Source organism: Haliotis rufescens, unplaced genomic scaffold, assembly GCF_023055435.1.
Source record: "Haliotis rufescens isolate VD_foot unplaced genomic scaffold, xgHalRufe1.0.p SCAF_14, whole genome shotgun sequence".
NCBI lineage: Eukaryota > Metazoa > Mollusca > Gastropoda > Lepetellida > Haliotidae > Haliotis > Haliotis rufescens.
The window spans coordinates 23,994,369-24,012,185 of record NW_025963824.1 but is presented as its reverse complement, the minus strand read 5'-3'; the positions used below and the strand labels follow the sequence as shown (position 1 = coordinate 24,012,185).

Below are 17,817 nucleotides of genomic sequence, written 5' to 3'. Positions count from 1 at the left end.
GGGGGGGGGGGGGGGGGGGGGGGGCAAAGGAAACTATACCTCTCAGTTTATTTTCATCGTATGTTTGATTCTCAATTGAACATATCTTAAGTTAACCATATTTCACCGTTATATGTCCATCCTTGTAATTCTCATTCAGTCCAACAATTTATTCGCCTTATGGCGACCTAAAATTATCAAGACTTAAAATCTGTTATGTTATATTTCAAATGTGCCTCAAGACCAGAAATGTACAGAAATGAAACATGTGAGTCTATTTGTAAAATTATCCTGTACTGTATTGTATCCACATCGTGTATTTGAGCCTACGGCCTATCATACAATAAACATTTGATTTGAGATATTACATAAAAAAAATGACTGTACTTCAACATGGCTTATTTCCTTAAAATATAAATTGATTTAAACTTATATTTATTTTTCTTAAAATGCGTATAACACACAATTGCTGATGGTCCTATCTTTAAAAATCAATAAAAATTTGCTTTTATTTCGGCACAAATGTACATCATTTTAAACATAGTAGGGATCATGAGGTTGCACGTCTCATTGAACCAGTTTATGTTAACACAAAACTACCCAGCCACAGATTACCTTTTACAAACTGTTGCAGGAATGAGTGATGGTTAAATAGATATAATCAAATTCAATTTAATACTTTCAATTTTCCATTTCGTTAAAACAAACTTGGTGTACTTTACTTTGCCCCTCAATTTATGTTTTGTATGAATATGCGTGAAAGAAAATTAAACGATCATCAAGAAGGGTAAATTCTGCATTTTTCTTATATACAATCGTTGTGACCAGGTTTGTCTGTTTACGAGGGAATGTTTTGTCAGTGATTGGTATATCTAAATAAAACTGAAACTAAAAGTGTCACAATAAAAGTTGCGCATGACGTCATCGGTTTGTGTGCTCCTCCAGCAGCGACAACAGTTATTCCTGACACCTCCAATGTTACTGCACGACTTCGTCTTGTATTATCGGCGGATCTGTAACGAAAAAGGAAACACATTTTCTTTATATTGATATAAATACTTAAAACTTAACTAGCATTGAGATACTCAAATCTATCAGTGAAATAAATCCAGTCTTTGGAAGAGACCACACCAACGTCTTCGCTTCTGAGAGGGGTGATGTCGCCACTGGTCAAAGTTCAAGCCATTTGTCATGACTCACAGGGACCCCTTGACGTTGGTTAAAGAAACTTGGCACTTGGTAATTGGCAGTTGTCGGGACTATTTACACGTTCCTAACATGTTGTTTTGTTGGTTTGTTTGTTTAGTTCCATCGCTATTGATGACACACGCTGAATGTGTACAAGCGCCTTAAAATGGCGGGCGATCTATAAATTTCAATAAAAAACTTCCGTAGATTTTTCCTAGAATAACATTCCATTCAAGTACGTTGTAATTGGGAATATGGTAGTCATCAGTTTGGATTTATCTAATAATTTCTATAAATTTATAGTTTTTAGAGGATCAATTTTCTTACTCGTATATCAAACCTGACGGAAGTGGTTTTACTCGAATGAGTTTTAATTCGAAGGTTGTCAAACACGCAGTTTATATGATTTGGTGGTGTGCTTAGAACTGACTTATATCCTTTATATTATATTATTATAAGTGATTGTAATATCAATTCTAACCAGGATACTTGATGAGCGCGTTTGACAAACACCAATGAATGAACTAGACATTAAAATACAGTCAACCAAATAACGAATCCTCTTTGTTTTCCGCTGCACATTGAGAAATCAAAAGCACCACGCAATCCTATTAATTGTACAGTCTCCCTTTTCGCAGTAAAATCACGTGCAGTGTGCACAATGACGTGCTGTGTGACCGCCCCCGCCCCCCAACCGTCATCGTATATCGCACGAAATACACGTCTTATGTAATGTACATTCGCTGCGCAACTACTTCATGTGGTCAAAGGACAAGCTAACGTTGGTAACAGCTTGCTGCAGTAATAATATCTTTATTACTGGAAGTTGTAACAAATGTTATATTTGGGATAACACTTTCTTAGTAAAGTACATATCTAACCCACTCAGCCACCGAGGCTCCCACAAAAAAGGTAACGGTGCCGTCTCAGAAAGTGTAATTGCTTACTTGGTTGTCAATGTGACAGTCTGGCCGTTCTTGACTTTGATTCCGTCTCTCGTGACCTCTGTCCATGTCCTGCCGCCATTAAAGCTTGCCTCTATCGGCAGACCAGGGAACGGGCTTGTAGCAATCAGCACGTCTTTAAACACTCTGGAACAAAGTTTTACACCCAGGTCACAATTTTATTTAAGTTTTCTATAGATTACATCGGTATCTGACTAATGTTTAGCAGGGTACATCCACAATACATGCTTTATCTGCGTCAAATATAGCCTTTACATATTATTAATATTCATATTGAATATCTAACGAAAACTAAAAATTTTATTGATTTTTCTACGCTGTTAACTGATCACTAAGTGTGTCACATTTTCACCTGTCGCTCAATTAGTATTTGCACGTCGTATGCATCCAATTTAAATCAGGGAGGGAAAAGAATTAATCTTTTCACTTGTATATCCCTCAATTCCAAAACTTACTTTTTATTTCATAGCGTGGTCGAATATACATGCAGGGCCGCAGTTAAGATATTCATTTCTACATAAACAATAATTATAAACAATACATAAATAGGTATCTTCAATATAATGATCATTATTATGATCCATGAAAACATCCAAGAGACCTACCTGCCTCCCGGGGGAGGTATACGGTATGGTATGCCCATCCTGTCGAGGAGGAGTAAATCCTGGTGCCCAAGAGAATTGGCAAATTTCTCCCAGTCAATACTCTTTGCCGATTCTCGTTGCGTGGCATCTTCGATGCTTTCCCATGAGGACTTGTGCCACACCCTCTCAGCTAGAGCCAGCAGTCGGGGGAAGATCATGTAGAACATCTCGTTAGATGTCCGCGACGTCTCTGACCACAGGTGACCTTGCATACCTAGGATGGGGAAAGACATGGGTGAGTGAGTTTGTGAGTGAGTGAGTTTTGTTTTATGTCGTTTTTAGCAATAATCCAGCAATATCACGGCCAGGGACTAAGAAATGGGCTTCACACATTGTACCCATGAGCAGAATCCTGTCCTTCGTCGTGACGAGCGAACACTTCAACCACCAGACCACCCACCACAGCTTCCGTGAATCACTCAATTGTGCATAAGAGTGGGTGGGAGAGGTGTTTCATGGCCTCCCAATCGTGTTAAACTTGTAAGTCCTGCAGGGGCGGTCGGGTAGCCTAGTGGTTGAAGCGTTCGCTCGTCACGCCGAAGACCCGGGTTCGATTCCCGACATTGGTACAATGTGTGAAGCCCATTTCTGGTGTCCCCCGCCGTGATATTGCTGGAGTATTGCTAAAGGGGCGTAAAACCAAACTCAATCAATCAATGTAAGCCTGCATCATTTGAGTTTTTCCTTTTACATCAAGCTGACACGCCGCATTATCACAGACATACTGTTCAAAGCGACCTTAAACCAAACTCACTTACTGTATTACTTAAAAAAAGGCCTTTGAGCTGCAGGTTAAGATACATATTATTCTTCTTATGACCTACCTACAATATTCTCCGGAGCGGTCAGCGATGGACACTTTTCGTCGTGTTGACCACAAACGTCTGCCCTTGTGATAGGCTTGCCGGTTCTCTGGACATCGATGTTGCCATAGAGATTGTCTGGCATGAAGCCAAACGTCTTCCTAGTGTCGGTGTATCGGGTGGCCCAGTAGTACCCTCTCTCTTCCGGGTCCGGCTCATACGGGTGGTCAAAGTACAGGTGGGTCGCTTGGGACATCACCACCTGCAAGTGAGTGAGTGAGTGAGTGAGTGTTGTGTCCTACATTATTCCTCTGTATAGTTTGGGATGTTTCTGAAAGACCGCTTTCTCACTCATCTCTGGAGAAAGGTTAACTAAATCTTAAAGTGAGGTGAGGTGAAATTGGGTTTAACGTCGCGTCCAAGATTATTATACTTATGTAGCGACGTGCATGCACGTGTGTGTGTGTGTGTGTGTGTGGCTGCTTGTACTAGTCCGGATTGATGCCGATTTATAGTGCTAGCTCACTGAGATACCATGCCGCAGTTTAACATGAATAACCCACTCAGACACAGTATACTTACTCCGAGCCGACCAGTCCTTGTTTTAGCCCCTAAATGCCGAGCGCCAGACAGGGTAACAAGAAGTACCATCTTTTAATGTCTTTTGGTATGACGCGGCCGGGGATCGAACCCCGGACCTTCCGCTCTCCTGGCGGACGCTCTACCACAAGACCGTGGTCACTAAATCTTAAAAAAGTTGGTATGTAAAAACGAAAGTTATATATACACTTGAAAATTTGATTTGACCCAAAAATGACATACGTTACCGAAACGTTATTTGGCTGTAAACAGACGCCGAAACACTGCAACTTAAGGTCCTATACACAACTGTACCCGTATCACCATCGAATAACCACTTCGTGTTTGTTTTATTTTTAGCCACCATCAAACATGGGCGTGTATTTGCTTTTACCCTGCAGTTGCCCTTGATTGTCCTTCCAATGTTTGGGCCCATATATTTTACTTTCATCTATCTGATTTAAACTGTCATATATGCTCTGCTGTTTTCAATTTTTTTTATGAATACCTAAACGAACGATAGAAGAAAAATGTTATCAGGTTTTACCCAAACAAAATAGACCACCAACTGAACATGTTGCAACTTCGGAAACATAACGTGTTGTGGGTAAAACAATAATCCTTTGGCGTCTCCTTTCAGAGACACAATTTGTATGTTTTGATTTGTTTGTGTGTTGTTTAACGCCGCACTCAGCAATAGTTCAGCTATATGACGGCGGTCTGTAAATAATCGAGTCTGGACCAGACAATCCAGTGATTAACATCATGAGCATCGATCAACGCAATTGGGATCGATGACATGCATCAACCAAGTCTACGAGCCTGACCACCCGATCCCGTTAGTCGCCTTTACGGCAAGCATGGGTTGCTGGAGGCCTATTCTACCCCGGATCTTCACGGGTCTTGTATTTTTTGAAGCACTGACGGACACAGTAATATGTTTCAGACAAACATCAGGGGCCTAAATGCTTTCTTGTATGCATTCAGATCTGCTGACTTGCCAAAGAACAGTAGTCACACTCCACCCATGTAGGTTCGATCAATGTGTATCTCACTGACAAGAGTTAGTGTTTCCTCATGTGCCATTGAACCCTTCATGGCGAAGGGGCGATCGGGAAGCTGACAATTTTTTTTACATTTTTTCGAGTATTTTCTGGAACAAATTATTTCTTTCAAAACAAATTCCGGGCCCACACCAACATAGGAAATGGCCAGTCATATTACCCAACAGAGAAGCACTTTACCTACCTTGTACCCTGAATTAGCAAAGATGTAGGCTCGAGGCGCCGTGCCCCACTCCCAGACATTGTCCCAGGCGTTAGCGTACACCGCCTTGTTGATGAGCAGACTTCGGTCAAAGGGTTCATTTCCGCTGGCCGTCAAGCCATCCTCCCACGAGCCAAGGTTAACGCCAAGGTCAGACGAGAAGAGGGACGCCCTTTGGATCATGTACTCCTTCAGCCGCGGGGAAAACTGCTTTAATCTTTGGCAGGCGGTGGAGTTGACCCATGCCCCGACGGCGACCTCATCACCACCAAAGTGGAACGTCCGCAGCGGATTGATATCTCTGTGCATCTTTTCTATCTCCGACATCACATATAGTATGAATGTGTAAGTTGTGTTGATGCAGGGGTTGACAGCGTTATCAGTGAACATCTGATTCGAGGAATACTTGGACGTGTCTTGCGGATCACGGAGGTTGTATATGTCAGCATTTTCAAAATCCCCCTCGCTTAAAAGTTTCAATCTTCTGGCCTCCAAAGCTCTGATAGCTGCATGCGCATGTCCGGGCATGTCGATTTCCGGTATGACCTCGATCTGACGTTCGGCTGCGTAGCCGAGGATGGTCTGGTAGTCTGTTTTAGTGTAGTAACCGGAACCGGAGTTGTTGGAGAAGGGTCCTGACCCGAGTTGGGGCGACAGACACTGGGTCTGAGACAGATCGTGGCATCTCCTGCCACCAACCTAGAAAAAGGAAACATATATTTATGTCAAGAACCCTCGTGTTGTTGTTTTTTAATTTTCATATTTCATCATGTCAACCAAATTACTTCAAAAATAACCAACCATCTGCATCCAGAGAGCAAGTCTCGCGAGCTTGTTAATTTTCAGTAGTACCAAAAAATTAGGTAAATTTAGATCGATATGGTGAGGGCATTAACTCTTTGACTTGTAATTCTAGTATACTTTAAAATGCAGCACGTTTCGTACATTGGTATGTGGTTTTATGTTTTATTGAAGGGATCCCTAAATTTGAATAATATGTTTTCCCATTTAAATCATATTTCGACGACTAACCCTAGGTCGGTAATTATGAAACCCTAAGCAATGTTAAGGAACGTTCGTAATTATGTGGTAATGTGGTACAGATATGGTACCGACTAACCAGTCATTTCTATCAGAGGGAATCTGGGGATTCGAACAAACAACCAGCCGATCCTTGTATGGCTAAGGGAGGCAACTGTTGAACAAAATTTGTAAATCAGTGACTAATGTACGCCTTTCTCATCGAGACTGAAACATAACAAAACAGTTTTCGTCTCAGAACAATGGCCCACCCGTTTCTGAAAAGTACATCTGATAGTTTTACACACCTCCGTGAGTTGGAATAGGCCCCCTGAAAACTATGGTGGTCTTCAGTGAGACTAAGGGATCAGATGGTCAGTCTCAGTGACTTGGTTGATTGCGTGTCACGGGAAGCTGTTGGCGCATAATATCAATCACTGGATTGTCTGGTCCAGGCAGCTGCCATATGGGTGGAAAATTGCTAAGTGCGGCATTAAACGAACAAATATACAAACAAACAAACCATGGTTAGCTCCTCAAGACCTGGGATCTCGAGTCTCCAGCCCTCGTCGTCCGTCAGATGAAAGTGGAACTTGTTAAGCTTGTACATCGCCATAACGTCTAGAAGTGTCAGAACGGAATCAAGCGAATGGAAATTCCGTCCAACGTCTAAATGCATGCCCCGAAACTCAAAACGAGGCTCGTCCTTCACAGTCATACCAGGTATCGTGCCTTTCACTGGATGTTTCAAAGCGAGGCTGAGGATGGTTTGGATGCCGTAAAAGGCCCCGGATGTCGCTACGGCCGTGACCTCTATTATTTCTGGTCCAGGGTCAACAGTTAAAGTGTAAGCGTCTGGGGACGAGGATATGTTACCGTTAACCTCGACACCAGCTTCGGCAAACTTGATCAGGATATACTGTTTCGGGGGTTTCTCATCCGACATCTTCGGTTCTTCCATGCCAAAGTCTATCATGCTCTCTGTTGAAGACACAAGGTAAACCAACTGAATGCAAGGACGGTATCTTAGAGTGTCTGTCAGTTGTCAAAAGGATAAAATCAACTTTGGAGGGGATTTACAGTTCAAGTCAATAATTACAAACTCTTAACGTCATATTTTCACTCTGAAAATGAACACACATCTCTAAATGTTCACAGATATGCAAAAGTCAACAAATACCAGCTCTTATCCATTCCAGGGAAAGGCCGATGGCCACAGTTCATAATTTGGGTTTAAAACTCTTTTTAAGTGTTGGCTTTGTTCCCAACGTTTATAAATTCATTGAATTGAAGACTGTCTGAACGTATCAATTCATAAAAACGGCATGCCACATCATATATCTCAGAGATTATTGTCCAGAAACCTTCCGTCATTAGATGCAGATCCATTTCGGCTCGTAGTACTACAGTAATTCACCTTTAAATGTCCGTGAAGGTCCGGGGTAGAATAGGTCTTCAGCAACCCATGCTTGCCTTAAATGGTAACTATGCTTGTCGTAAGAGGCGACTAACGGGATCGGGTTGTCAGGCTCTCTGACTTGGTTGATGCATGTCATCGTATCACAATGCGTGGACTGATGCTCATGATGTCAATCACTGGACTGTCTGGTCCAGACCGCCGTCATATAACTTGAATATTGCTGGGTGCGGCGTTAAACAACAAACAAACAAACAAAACAAAAATACATTTGGAATACCCCACGCAGACAAATTATACTCCGAACCGACTAGTCCTTGTTTATCCCCTTAGTGCCGAGCACCAGGAACGGTAACAACAAGTACCATCTTTTAACGTCTTTTGGTATGACGCGGGCGGGGATAGACACCCGGACCTTCCGCTCTACCACTAGATCATGGAGGCGGACGTTAGACCATGGGAATCATCCTTGATTTGCAGTAAGAATTGGTGTTCTTGGAGCCCCTTGTCCCTTTCCCTCTACATTTATCATTATTAGCATCGTCATCAAGGATGGGAATACCCTGGGGAAAGGGAGATCGTAAACAAATAAGTAAGTGATTTCGTGGCATTTGAATCGCTACAAAACTGTTTCTTTAGCGCTAATGTTTCTATAAACCGAAAAGACTAGGTCACGCCGACTAACGGAATACTGTTTCTTGCATTGATGCGCTGAACAATGTCCCTAATTCGTATTATTGTCAACCGTTTTTGTGGGTTAACGACTGAATAAGAAGTCTGTGAACAGTTGTTATTGTTGACGTATATATTTATAAGAATTGACTTCAATATATTTTTAAGGCATAAACGTAAAAAGCGGTGTGCACTTTGCGTGATTCCTCCGTTTATAAAGCAATTTAAACATATTGAAGTCAAGTCTTAATTGGAAATTGGAGGTTTTCTCAGAAGACTTACGTCTGAGGTAGTCGGCTTGATTCATGAACATCGGATGGCTGACGATGACCCAGCAACAAGTTGCCAGGGAAACGGTGCCCTGCTTTCCCGTCTCCATGGAAACCGGTGTTGGAATGATGGGAAGAGGCGCAGTCCCGAGGTCATGGACTTTTTCGTTCCGTCGGAACCGTGTTGCTGGTGAGTACGGGTCGTAGTAGTCCTTGAAGTTATCCGTATTGTACCGTTTCCATTTGTTGGGAGTGTCGAAATCCGCCACAAAGCTCAGCCCTTCTCCCGTGGTGGAGGAAATAATTCGAGGTTTCATACCCTCCGCCCAAATGTACCAGTTTGGCATCACGTCAGTGCGCGATACGGACCAGTTCTGGATAGTAATCTTCAACTTCCGCTGTTCACCTGGTTTGATGGGCTCAAAGCCGTGGACTGTTTCCATTTTAAACAAACACCCATCTATGTGGGTGAATTTGACTTTCGTAGCTTCGAATACGAACCCGTTTGGATAGTCGGGTTCTATCTTGTAGATGCTGAAGAGATACAGACCCCAGTTTCCGGCCTGAATATCGTGAGCTCCTTTGTTGGTTAACGAGATTTGGGCAATGAAAGATTTAGCGCCATTTTTAAAGTTGTCAAGAACGGCGTACTTCACAACGAGGCTCTGAGCAACGTTGTCGACGATTGGCTGATTTACGATAGGCACTAATGGTGCTGAAAAATAAATGTGTTATAATTTCTCAAGGTATATATTTATGTTGAGGTATGACATTTAAGGTCAACAGAAGTGGTTAGAAACAAAATAATATAAAAGGACCACAAATATACAATAATTTCAAATTGTTTTGATATCGATGCAATTTGATATTGAATCTTTGTCAAATTTATCCTAAACAATTAAATAACCTCCACCACGTATAACAAGTTATAACACCACAGGCCTATGATGTCCTTGTATCATTAAGAAAGATAGGGGCAATGGAGTAGCCAAGTGGTTAAAGCGTTCGCTCGTCACGCTTGAGACCCGGATTCGATTACCCACATGGGTACAATGTTTGAAGCCTATTTCTTGTCTCCTCCGCCGTGATATTGCTGGAATATTGCTAAAGCGGCGTAAAAATATACTTACTCATTCTATAAATATAGATTTATATATAAACGAATGTGAACATAATGAGTCAGGCCAGACTTTATAAAACTTGGTCTACGAATCCGTTGAGTACAAAAAAATGAAATGTGACAAAAATAATGACTGTAAAGCAGTGTATGTATAAAATTTACTCCTCTAACAAGAAACAAGTAAAAGGTCCAAAAATATCCATTACGTCATAATCTGGCCTCTTATCCATCTGTGTGGGCAAACGATGAGAGGGAAGACAAATATATGGCAAATGACAGTAGTTCATCACTTTGGTAATGCCAACGACAAAACTTGGATCATGAGCTGTACGAAGTCTTGGCTCGAACCCACGATAGGCCTATCCTGGTACAGTAAGAGGATGCGACTCTGTACAACAGAAGATTGCTCAAAGGGGTGTCAAGCGCTTCTGAAGTATTCACCCTGAAAGAGTGAGTGAGAATGGGTTTACGTCGCTTTTAGCAAACTATCACAGTAAGGAACACCAGAAATGGGCTTCACACATTATACTCGTGTGGGGAACGAACCCGTGCCTTAGGCGTGGCGAGCGAACGCTTTAACCACTGTGCGATCCCACCGCTCCCTTCACCTTGAAGGGTTCTGTGGCACAGTAGGAAACACCGTCATTTGTCAGTCAGGTACACATTTATCTAACTTACTTGGGTGGAGTGTGACAACACGGCTGTTCCTTGACAAGTCAGCAGATCTGAATCCAAACAAGAACGTAGTTAGGTACAGTTGGAAACTATCTTCTAATATTCCTCAGTCAGAAAAGTGGTCTTATTTTTTTGTCACTTTTCAGTTTTGGTGAAGTGAAATTGGGTTTAACCTCACATTCAAGATTATTGCATTTATTGTTTTTACGAGCATGCTTATGTGTGTGTGGCTAGTTGTATTTGTCCATAATTAGGTCCGTGTTATAGTGGTAGCCCACTGAGATACCATGCCGTAGTGCAATATGGATGCCCCACGCACGATCAGACACAGTATACTGACTTAGAGACGACCAGTCCTTGTTTTATCCCCTTAATGCCGAGCGCCAGGCAAGTGCCACCATTTGGTATGAGAATCGAACCACCGACTTTCCGTTCTCCGGACAGACTCATGAAGAAGGAGACCCGTGAAGATCCGGGTTAGAATAGGTCTTCAGCAATCCATGCTTGTCGTAAGAGACGACCAACGGGATCGGGTGGTCAGGTTCGCAGGCTTAGTTGATGCATGTCATCGTATCCCACTGCCTAGATCGATGCTCATGATGTCAATAACTGGATTGTTTGGACTAGAATATTTCTGAATGCTGCGTTATACAATAAACAAACAAGATGAAGATGTGTCCATTAACACAGAGGTTTCAAGAGACATTGAACTTCGGAAATGTGTAAACGTCAGAACTGTGACCACAGTAAAATGATGCTTGTTCAAAATCCACATTCAACGAAGGAAGATCACTTTACGTATTCATTGTGATATCCATTTTTCAACAGCCTCTCATACATGAACGGAAGCAAAACACTGTTTTTATTGTGGTGATGCAGCCCTTATGACAGCGGGTCACGATCTCACCTTGTTCGCAAGAGGACGGGGTCACTGTTGCTGATGATGACGTCGTCTGTGGACAAGTACCACGTTTGTCCGCCATCTTGACTGTACTGGACCGGGAGACCGGGGAACGAGGAGGTTGTTTTCAGGATGCCGTCCTCGATCCTACCAAAGACAGAAGGAAGACAGTTACACGTTTTACACTCAATTTTGAATCCACACCGGAAAATCGGTGTATAGGATACCTCTGCATCCGCATATGTACATCTTTTTTATCATGCGGTAATGTCGTGATACGTCAGCCTCTGTAATCAAGTGCATAAGGTCTCATTATCACTACCATAGCTTTGAGTCAGATTTCAACTTAGAGAGTAAACACACCAGTAAGCACTATACGTCAGGAATGCTAGTCGTTCCCAGGGATCCAGGTATTTTTGTTTAAGTCGCCAAGTGTTTTCTCACATTTCTCACATCTATTTTGCTCACTTGGGTCCAGTCTTTTGGGGTATTTGTAAACCAAAGAGTAAATTTTTTTTATATAATGCTGTTTCAGGTAACTATTTATTTTCTTCTGTTCATGTGGTGCCCCAAGTGTGTCACCTGTCGCGTCAGCTCACAAAGTGACTATACTTGTCGTAAGAGGCGACTAACGGGATCGACTTGGTTGATGCATGTCATCGATCCCAGTTGCGTGGATCAATGCTCATGATGTCAATAGCTGGATTGTCTGGTCCAGACTCGATTATTTATAGACCGCCGTCATATAGCTGGAATATTGCTGAGTGCGGCGTTAAATAACAAACAAAAAACAAACAAAACGTGTCTCAGTTGCAGAAGCGAGACGCAACCCTTTGAGCATTATTCACTTCAGTACAGTTTATGTACAGGTGATGCCTGACATTCGGTCAGGAAATCGGATATGTAAAGACATGAAGATACGCAAGCTAAGAAGGCTAAATTGGGCAATTATGGACAGTGGTGTATTGAAACAGTAAATGAGGAACAGGTCGTCGATTGCGGATGTGAAAGAAGCAGTGCTCAACCAAACGACCAATACGCTCGGAAGAGTTGCCTCCCTTGAAAGGATATTAACTCTAACATCTTAAATGCAGTTTATCTCCGAATATGACACAAGGGCGCGTCTTCGAAGCGAAAATCTTCTAAGCCCCAACTCGAAGACAAACCCTTTTAAAGACTTTGTGTACTGCGCGAAAACACACCAGGAAAATCTTATATGAGAATTATTGGAAACAGACTGACAACGAGACTTTTTATCATTTATTTGATCTGCCTTTACCCACATCCCATACAGAACTTACACTGGATGAAAGACTTCTTCGCGTTCAAGATTATAGCGACTCAATGTATTTACAAATGTCTCCTGAAATCATGTCAAAGTACCATTTCAGACACATTAATGTTTACTTACCAGAAGTTTATTTACTTAAAGTAAAACTTTTTTCCAAGTCTAAAAACAGTTTGAAACAGTTTGTCGGCATGCAATCAGAACAGACTTGTGCGCATGCGTGCTAAGGGAAAGTGCGCAATGCCAAATGACCCCTGGTGAGAAGTTGCATCCCGAGTGAAACCCACGTGACGAACTCACCTGCCACCTGGCGGGGGAATTCTGTACTTCACACCGAGACTGTCCAGACGGTGAAGTTCTCGACGACCGACTGCACGTGCAAATGACTCCCAATCAGCTGTCATATCCCGGTTGCGTGCTTCTTTGTCGGACATTTTTTCCCATGATGCCCTATGCCACGCCCTCTCAGCTAGCGCCAACATCCGGGGGAAGAGTCTGTAGTCGATGTCGTCAGACGTTCTGACTGTCTCGCTCCACAGTTGACCCTGGATTCCTGGAGGTTAATAACGGTACAAGTACAGCACAAGGTCACATCCGGGTGTACTCCCGTGACAGTCGTGGAAAGTATGAGGAAATCTAGTAATCTAATAGCCCTTAGCGCTTCAACCTCAAAGCTCTCTCCTGTTTACAAACGGTGCCTATTTCACTCTATTAGACAGCACGAAAATTTTGATTTTTCAAGGGAATATAATATGTTTGTGATCAAGCTTTGTTTCTCTCATCCCGCAAGGCTCCTTGGTCTGTTTGTTGATAGTTCTATGATACTGCTCGTGTCAAGCTCGGCAGTGAGTGAAGAACTCTTAATGTCTACTGACCACACGTTACAGACAAGCTGACAGATTTATTACAAAACATTATCTTTCTCGACAGTGAAATTTTCTGCGAATTGCACTTGAGTAGGTGGAGATTTATTTAATTAAAATATTTGGTCGGTAGGTCGAAATAAAAAGTACTGAATGAAACGTTTTCAACAGAACAGGAGCTATGAGGTTTAATTGGGCCGGTGGTGGAAATGTCTCTCATAAATCTGAAGTTACTGGGTGTAGGCCTTTAAAAACTTGACACCATACATTTGTGTTTGAGTGTTTCATTTCATCATTTCAGTTTTTCAAATATTTTGAGATTATTTTAACCATCAAAATGAATTTTTTTCGGCGGCATTAACATTATGTATGCATTGCGAAAAACAAACTCAAAGCGTTCATTTCCCATAAAATCTTACAAGAGGCCTTATATCGCCTCCATTCGTCACCACTCGTCCCTTTCCGTTACTATTATTCGGCTTGTCCCGGAATGGCACGAATGGTCTCGAACGGACGTACCTGCAATATTTTCCCTGCTCTTCAAAGGGGGACAACTCTGGCTATGATCCCCGCAAACTTGTTCTCGGGTCAATGGCTTCCCGCTGCGAGCTGTGTCGATATTTTCGTAAATATTTTCCGGCATAAATCCAAACGTCTTCTGGGAATCTGTGAAGCGGGTGGCCCAGTAGTACCCCATCTCCTCGGGGTCAGGCTCATAGGGGTGGTCGAAATAAAGGTGGGTCGCTTGGGCCATGACAACCTGGAGAGATATCGGTCAATGTTTGCCAATGTTTGTTTGTTTGTTGTTTAACGCCGCACTCAGCAATATACCAGATCTATGACGGCGGTCTGTAAAATAATCGAGTCTTGACCAGACAATCCATTGATTGACATCATGAGCATCGATCCACGCACTTGGGATACGATGACGAGCATCAACCAGGTCCCGTTAGTCGGCTCTTTCGACAAGCACAGTCACCTGTTACGGCAAGCATGGGTTGCTGAAGACCAATTCCACCCCGAATCTCTCCGGGTCGACATATTATGTTGAGTGTAAGATGGTGAGGTGGAATGGTGTTTAACATCGCGTTCAAGATCATTCATTATTGCACTTGTAAAGCGACGTGCATGCACTCGTGTGATTGACTGCGTGCTAGTCAGGGCCTATGCCTGTTTGAGAATACTAGCTGAGATACCATGCCACAGTTTAACATGAATAACCCACTCAGACACAGGATACTGACTTCAAGCCGACCAGTCCTTGTTTTAGCCCCTTAATGCCGAACGCCAGACACGGTAACAATAAGTACCATCTTTCAAAGGACTTTGGTATGACGCGGCCGGGGATCGAACTACCAAATATGCGTCCTCCGGGACGACGTTGTATCCACCTCACCACGGAGGCGGTCCTGAGTGTAAGGCTACACATGCCGCCTTGGACTTGTTCTAAGGAATCGATGACAATGAACCATACACTGAGTTACATGCTGTCAGCAGACTTGTACCTTTAGCTCAGTTGGGCGGTGATACTACGATCTCTGGGCATGGTCATATATACTTTGGAGTTTTCCATTTATTTTGATGGAATTCGAAGATATACAATAGATAACCAAAGACCCCAGTTGCCCTCTAGATAAGTGTGTAGAGACAAATAGTGAATGAGCTATGCTCTGGAAAAGAACCCTTACTGATTTCACTGAAGTCTAATTTATTGTCATGGAAACAGGAACATATAAAAAGAATTTAAAACATTCCTAAAAAACATAGACACCAGTTTATGGATGGACTGATATTATGATTATATATATATAGTCCACGTTAAAGTCAACGTTAGTCCATCATCTTCTTTATATAAAGAAGATGATGGACTAACGTGGACTTTATTATTTTATTATATATTACATGTACACCGAGTGAACATTTACCTCATTTTTGTATATATATATATATATATATATATATATATATATATATATATATATATATATATACCCACGGGTGGGTGGGTGGGTGTGATTATCTCTAAAAACGAATACCAATATCGCAGGTCACTTCAACTTTAAAATAGAACCTATAGAACTTCAATTTGAAAAATAGGTTAGACAATGTCTGACTTGAAAAAAAGGGAAAATAAACAACGTTTCTTTTTCTTAGAATTCTAAAATAAAAGTCCCGAATACACAAACCTCCAAATTATGCCAAAAGTCGGTAAGTGTCAGCTTGCCTCGAAACTTAATAAAAATGTTTTTTTCGTGATAAAAATGAAATGTTGTTTGGAAATTCGGTCTTTTCCATTTGACAGGATAAGGCTTTTTCGGGAATCTCGCAAGATGCCGACATCGTGTTAAACTCGATTTTTTAATTCGCAGATTTGTAACTTCGCGTACAAGGGAAAACGCGTACTTTAAACGTTGATGCTTGCATTCCTAACATTAGACGTTTGCTGTACTCCCGACAAGAAATATTAGCTGGGAAATTTGTTTACTTGGTAATGTAAATTTGCGGTAGTGTGTACATGGTGTGTCTGATTAAGAAATACATCGATATCGTCAACACTTTAATACAATCAGCTGATTTCAGACTTCGGAGTGGATCGTGGACAGTTGCTCTATTCAAATAATTTATAAACACCCCACGTGCCTTAAGCTCCATAAAAATCTGTGAAATATTGCTGGGCCTAGAACATGTACCACCGAACCTCCGTCTCATAGATTAACCATAATCCTTAATACAATCAAGGAAGGCCTTTGAGACAAGTGAAGTTAATACCATGTGGATTCTCAAAAACACAAAGATTTGATTGAAATTTTCCAATCTCAGAAATGAACAAGTTCTACGCTGTCAAAACATTGATTTGATTCCTTGTACACCACCATTGACATTCCTTGATTAATGCGGTTTGGTTACAAAATGTGGTGGCCACAGATACAGTTACATATCTATCTTCAGAGGTTCGGATCAATTCATAAAAAATGAAAGCAACCTCCATCTAAAATGTACTGACAAAACAATATGTGAAATGCTGGACTTCCTCATTGATAACGTCTATATAAACATTTGGATGTAAGACATTTAGGCAAGATGTAGGCATCCCCATTGGCACCAAGTGTACTCCCCTTCTTGCTTGATCTGTTTCTTATGCATATGAACAGGAATTTCTGTTTGGATTGGAAAAGTCAAAACAAGGTAATTTGGCCACGACGTTTTTCTTAACCTTCAGGTATATCGATGATCTCATATCCTTCAATAACCATCAAATAGCCAATTCCCTTCCACTGATTTACCCACCTGAACCAGAAATAAAGGAGACCTTTGAGACCGCCTCATTTGTTTCATATCTAGATCTATACAGATTCGAAATGACAAACAATTCTACACAAGACTGTGTGACAAGATGAATGACTTCACCTTTCCAGAAGTCAACTTTCCCTGACCGCCCCGTGGTCTGGTGGTAGAGCGTCCGCCCGGAGAGCGGAAGGTCCGGGGTTTGATCCCCGGCCGCGTCAAACCAAAAGACGTTAAAAGAAGGTACTTTTTTTTACCCTGTCTGGCGCTCGGCATTAGGGGGCTAAAACAAGGACTGGTCGGCTCGGAGTCAGTGTACTGTGTCTGAGTGGGGTATTCATGTTTAACTACGGCATGGTATCTCAGTGGGCTAGCACAGTATATCGGCATCAGTCCGGACTAGTACAAGCAGCCACACACACATACACGTGCATACACGTCGCTATATAAGTCCAATAATCTTGAACCTCACCTCACCTCAACTTTCTCTCCATGTCGTGCAGTGTACCTGTAGCTCCAACCCCTGGTGATTACATTTCACAACTTTCGAGATACAATCAGACATGCTCTTCCTACGGAGATTTCACAGAGCGTCATACAACTCTGGCGCTAAAGTTGTTTGATCAAGATACAAAATTTAAGGCCTCAGTAAAGCTTCATGGTAGACATACAACTGAAGGAACTTTTCCAAATTTGACGCATCAGTGACAAAAATGATGTCCGATACAATTCCCTATCTTGACTTGTACCATATGTTCCCGTGTCTTTTTCTGGTGAATACTTGACTAGCCTGGCATGCATTTGTGACGGGTGCCACTGTTCAGGTATTATACGTTCACGTTTTCGCGAACACGTCTGTTCATCACCATTTGAAAGTGAGTTA

General features: G+C 42.1%; 1 protein-coding gene across 1 annotated transcript in view; it reads right to left on the bottom strand.

Annotated features, from left to right (window-relative positions):
* Positions 1-462: 462 nt before the first annotated feature.
* LOC124131226 overlaps positions 463-17,817 on the bottom strand; it is a 36,690-nt gene continuing 19,335 nt past the window's right edge. The window contains exons 5-15 of the mRNA XM_046494339.2: positions 14,169-14,409; positions 13,087-13,339; positions 11,505-11,645; positions 10,601-10,647; positions 8,816-9,517; positions 6,968-7,425; positions 5,407-6,123; positions 3,601-3,841; positions 2,738-2,990; positions 2,115-2,258; positions 463-992 (exon numbers count right to left, since the gene is read on the bottom strand). Coding sequence (XP_046350295.2) covers positions 836-992; positions 2,115-2,258; positions 2,738-2,990; positions 3,601-3,841; positions 5,407-6,123; positions 6,968-7,425; positions 8,816-9,517; positions 10,601-10,647; positions 11,505-11,645; positions 13,087-13,339; positions 14,169-14,409 — 3,354 coding nt within the window. The 3' untranslated portion in view covers positions 463-835. The remainder of the gene's footprint in view (positions 993-2,114; positions 2,259-2,737; positions 2,991-3,600; positions 3,842-5,406; positions 6,124-6,967; positions 7,426-8,815; positions 9,518-10,600; positions 10,648-11,504; positions 11,646-13,086; positions 13,340-14,168; positions 14,410-17,817) is intronic.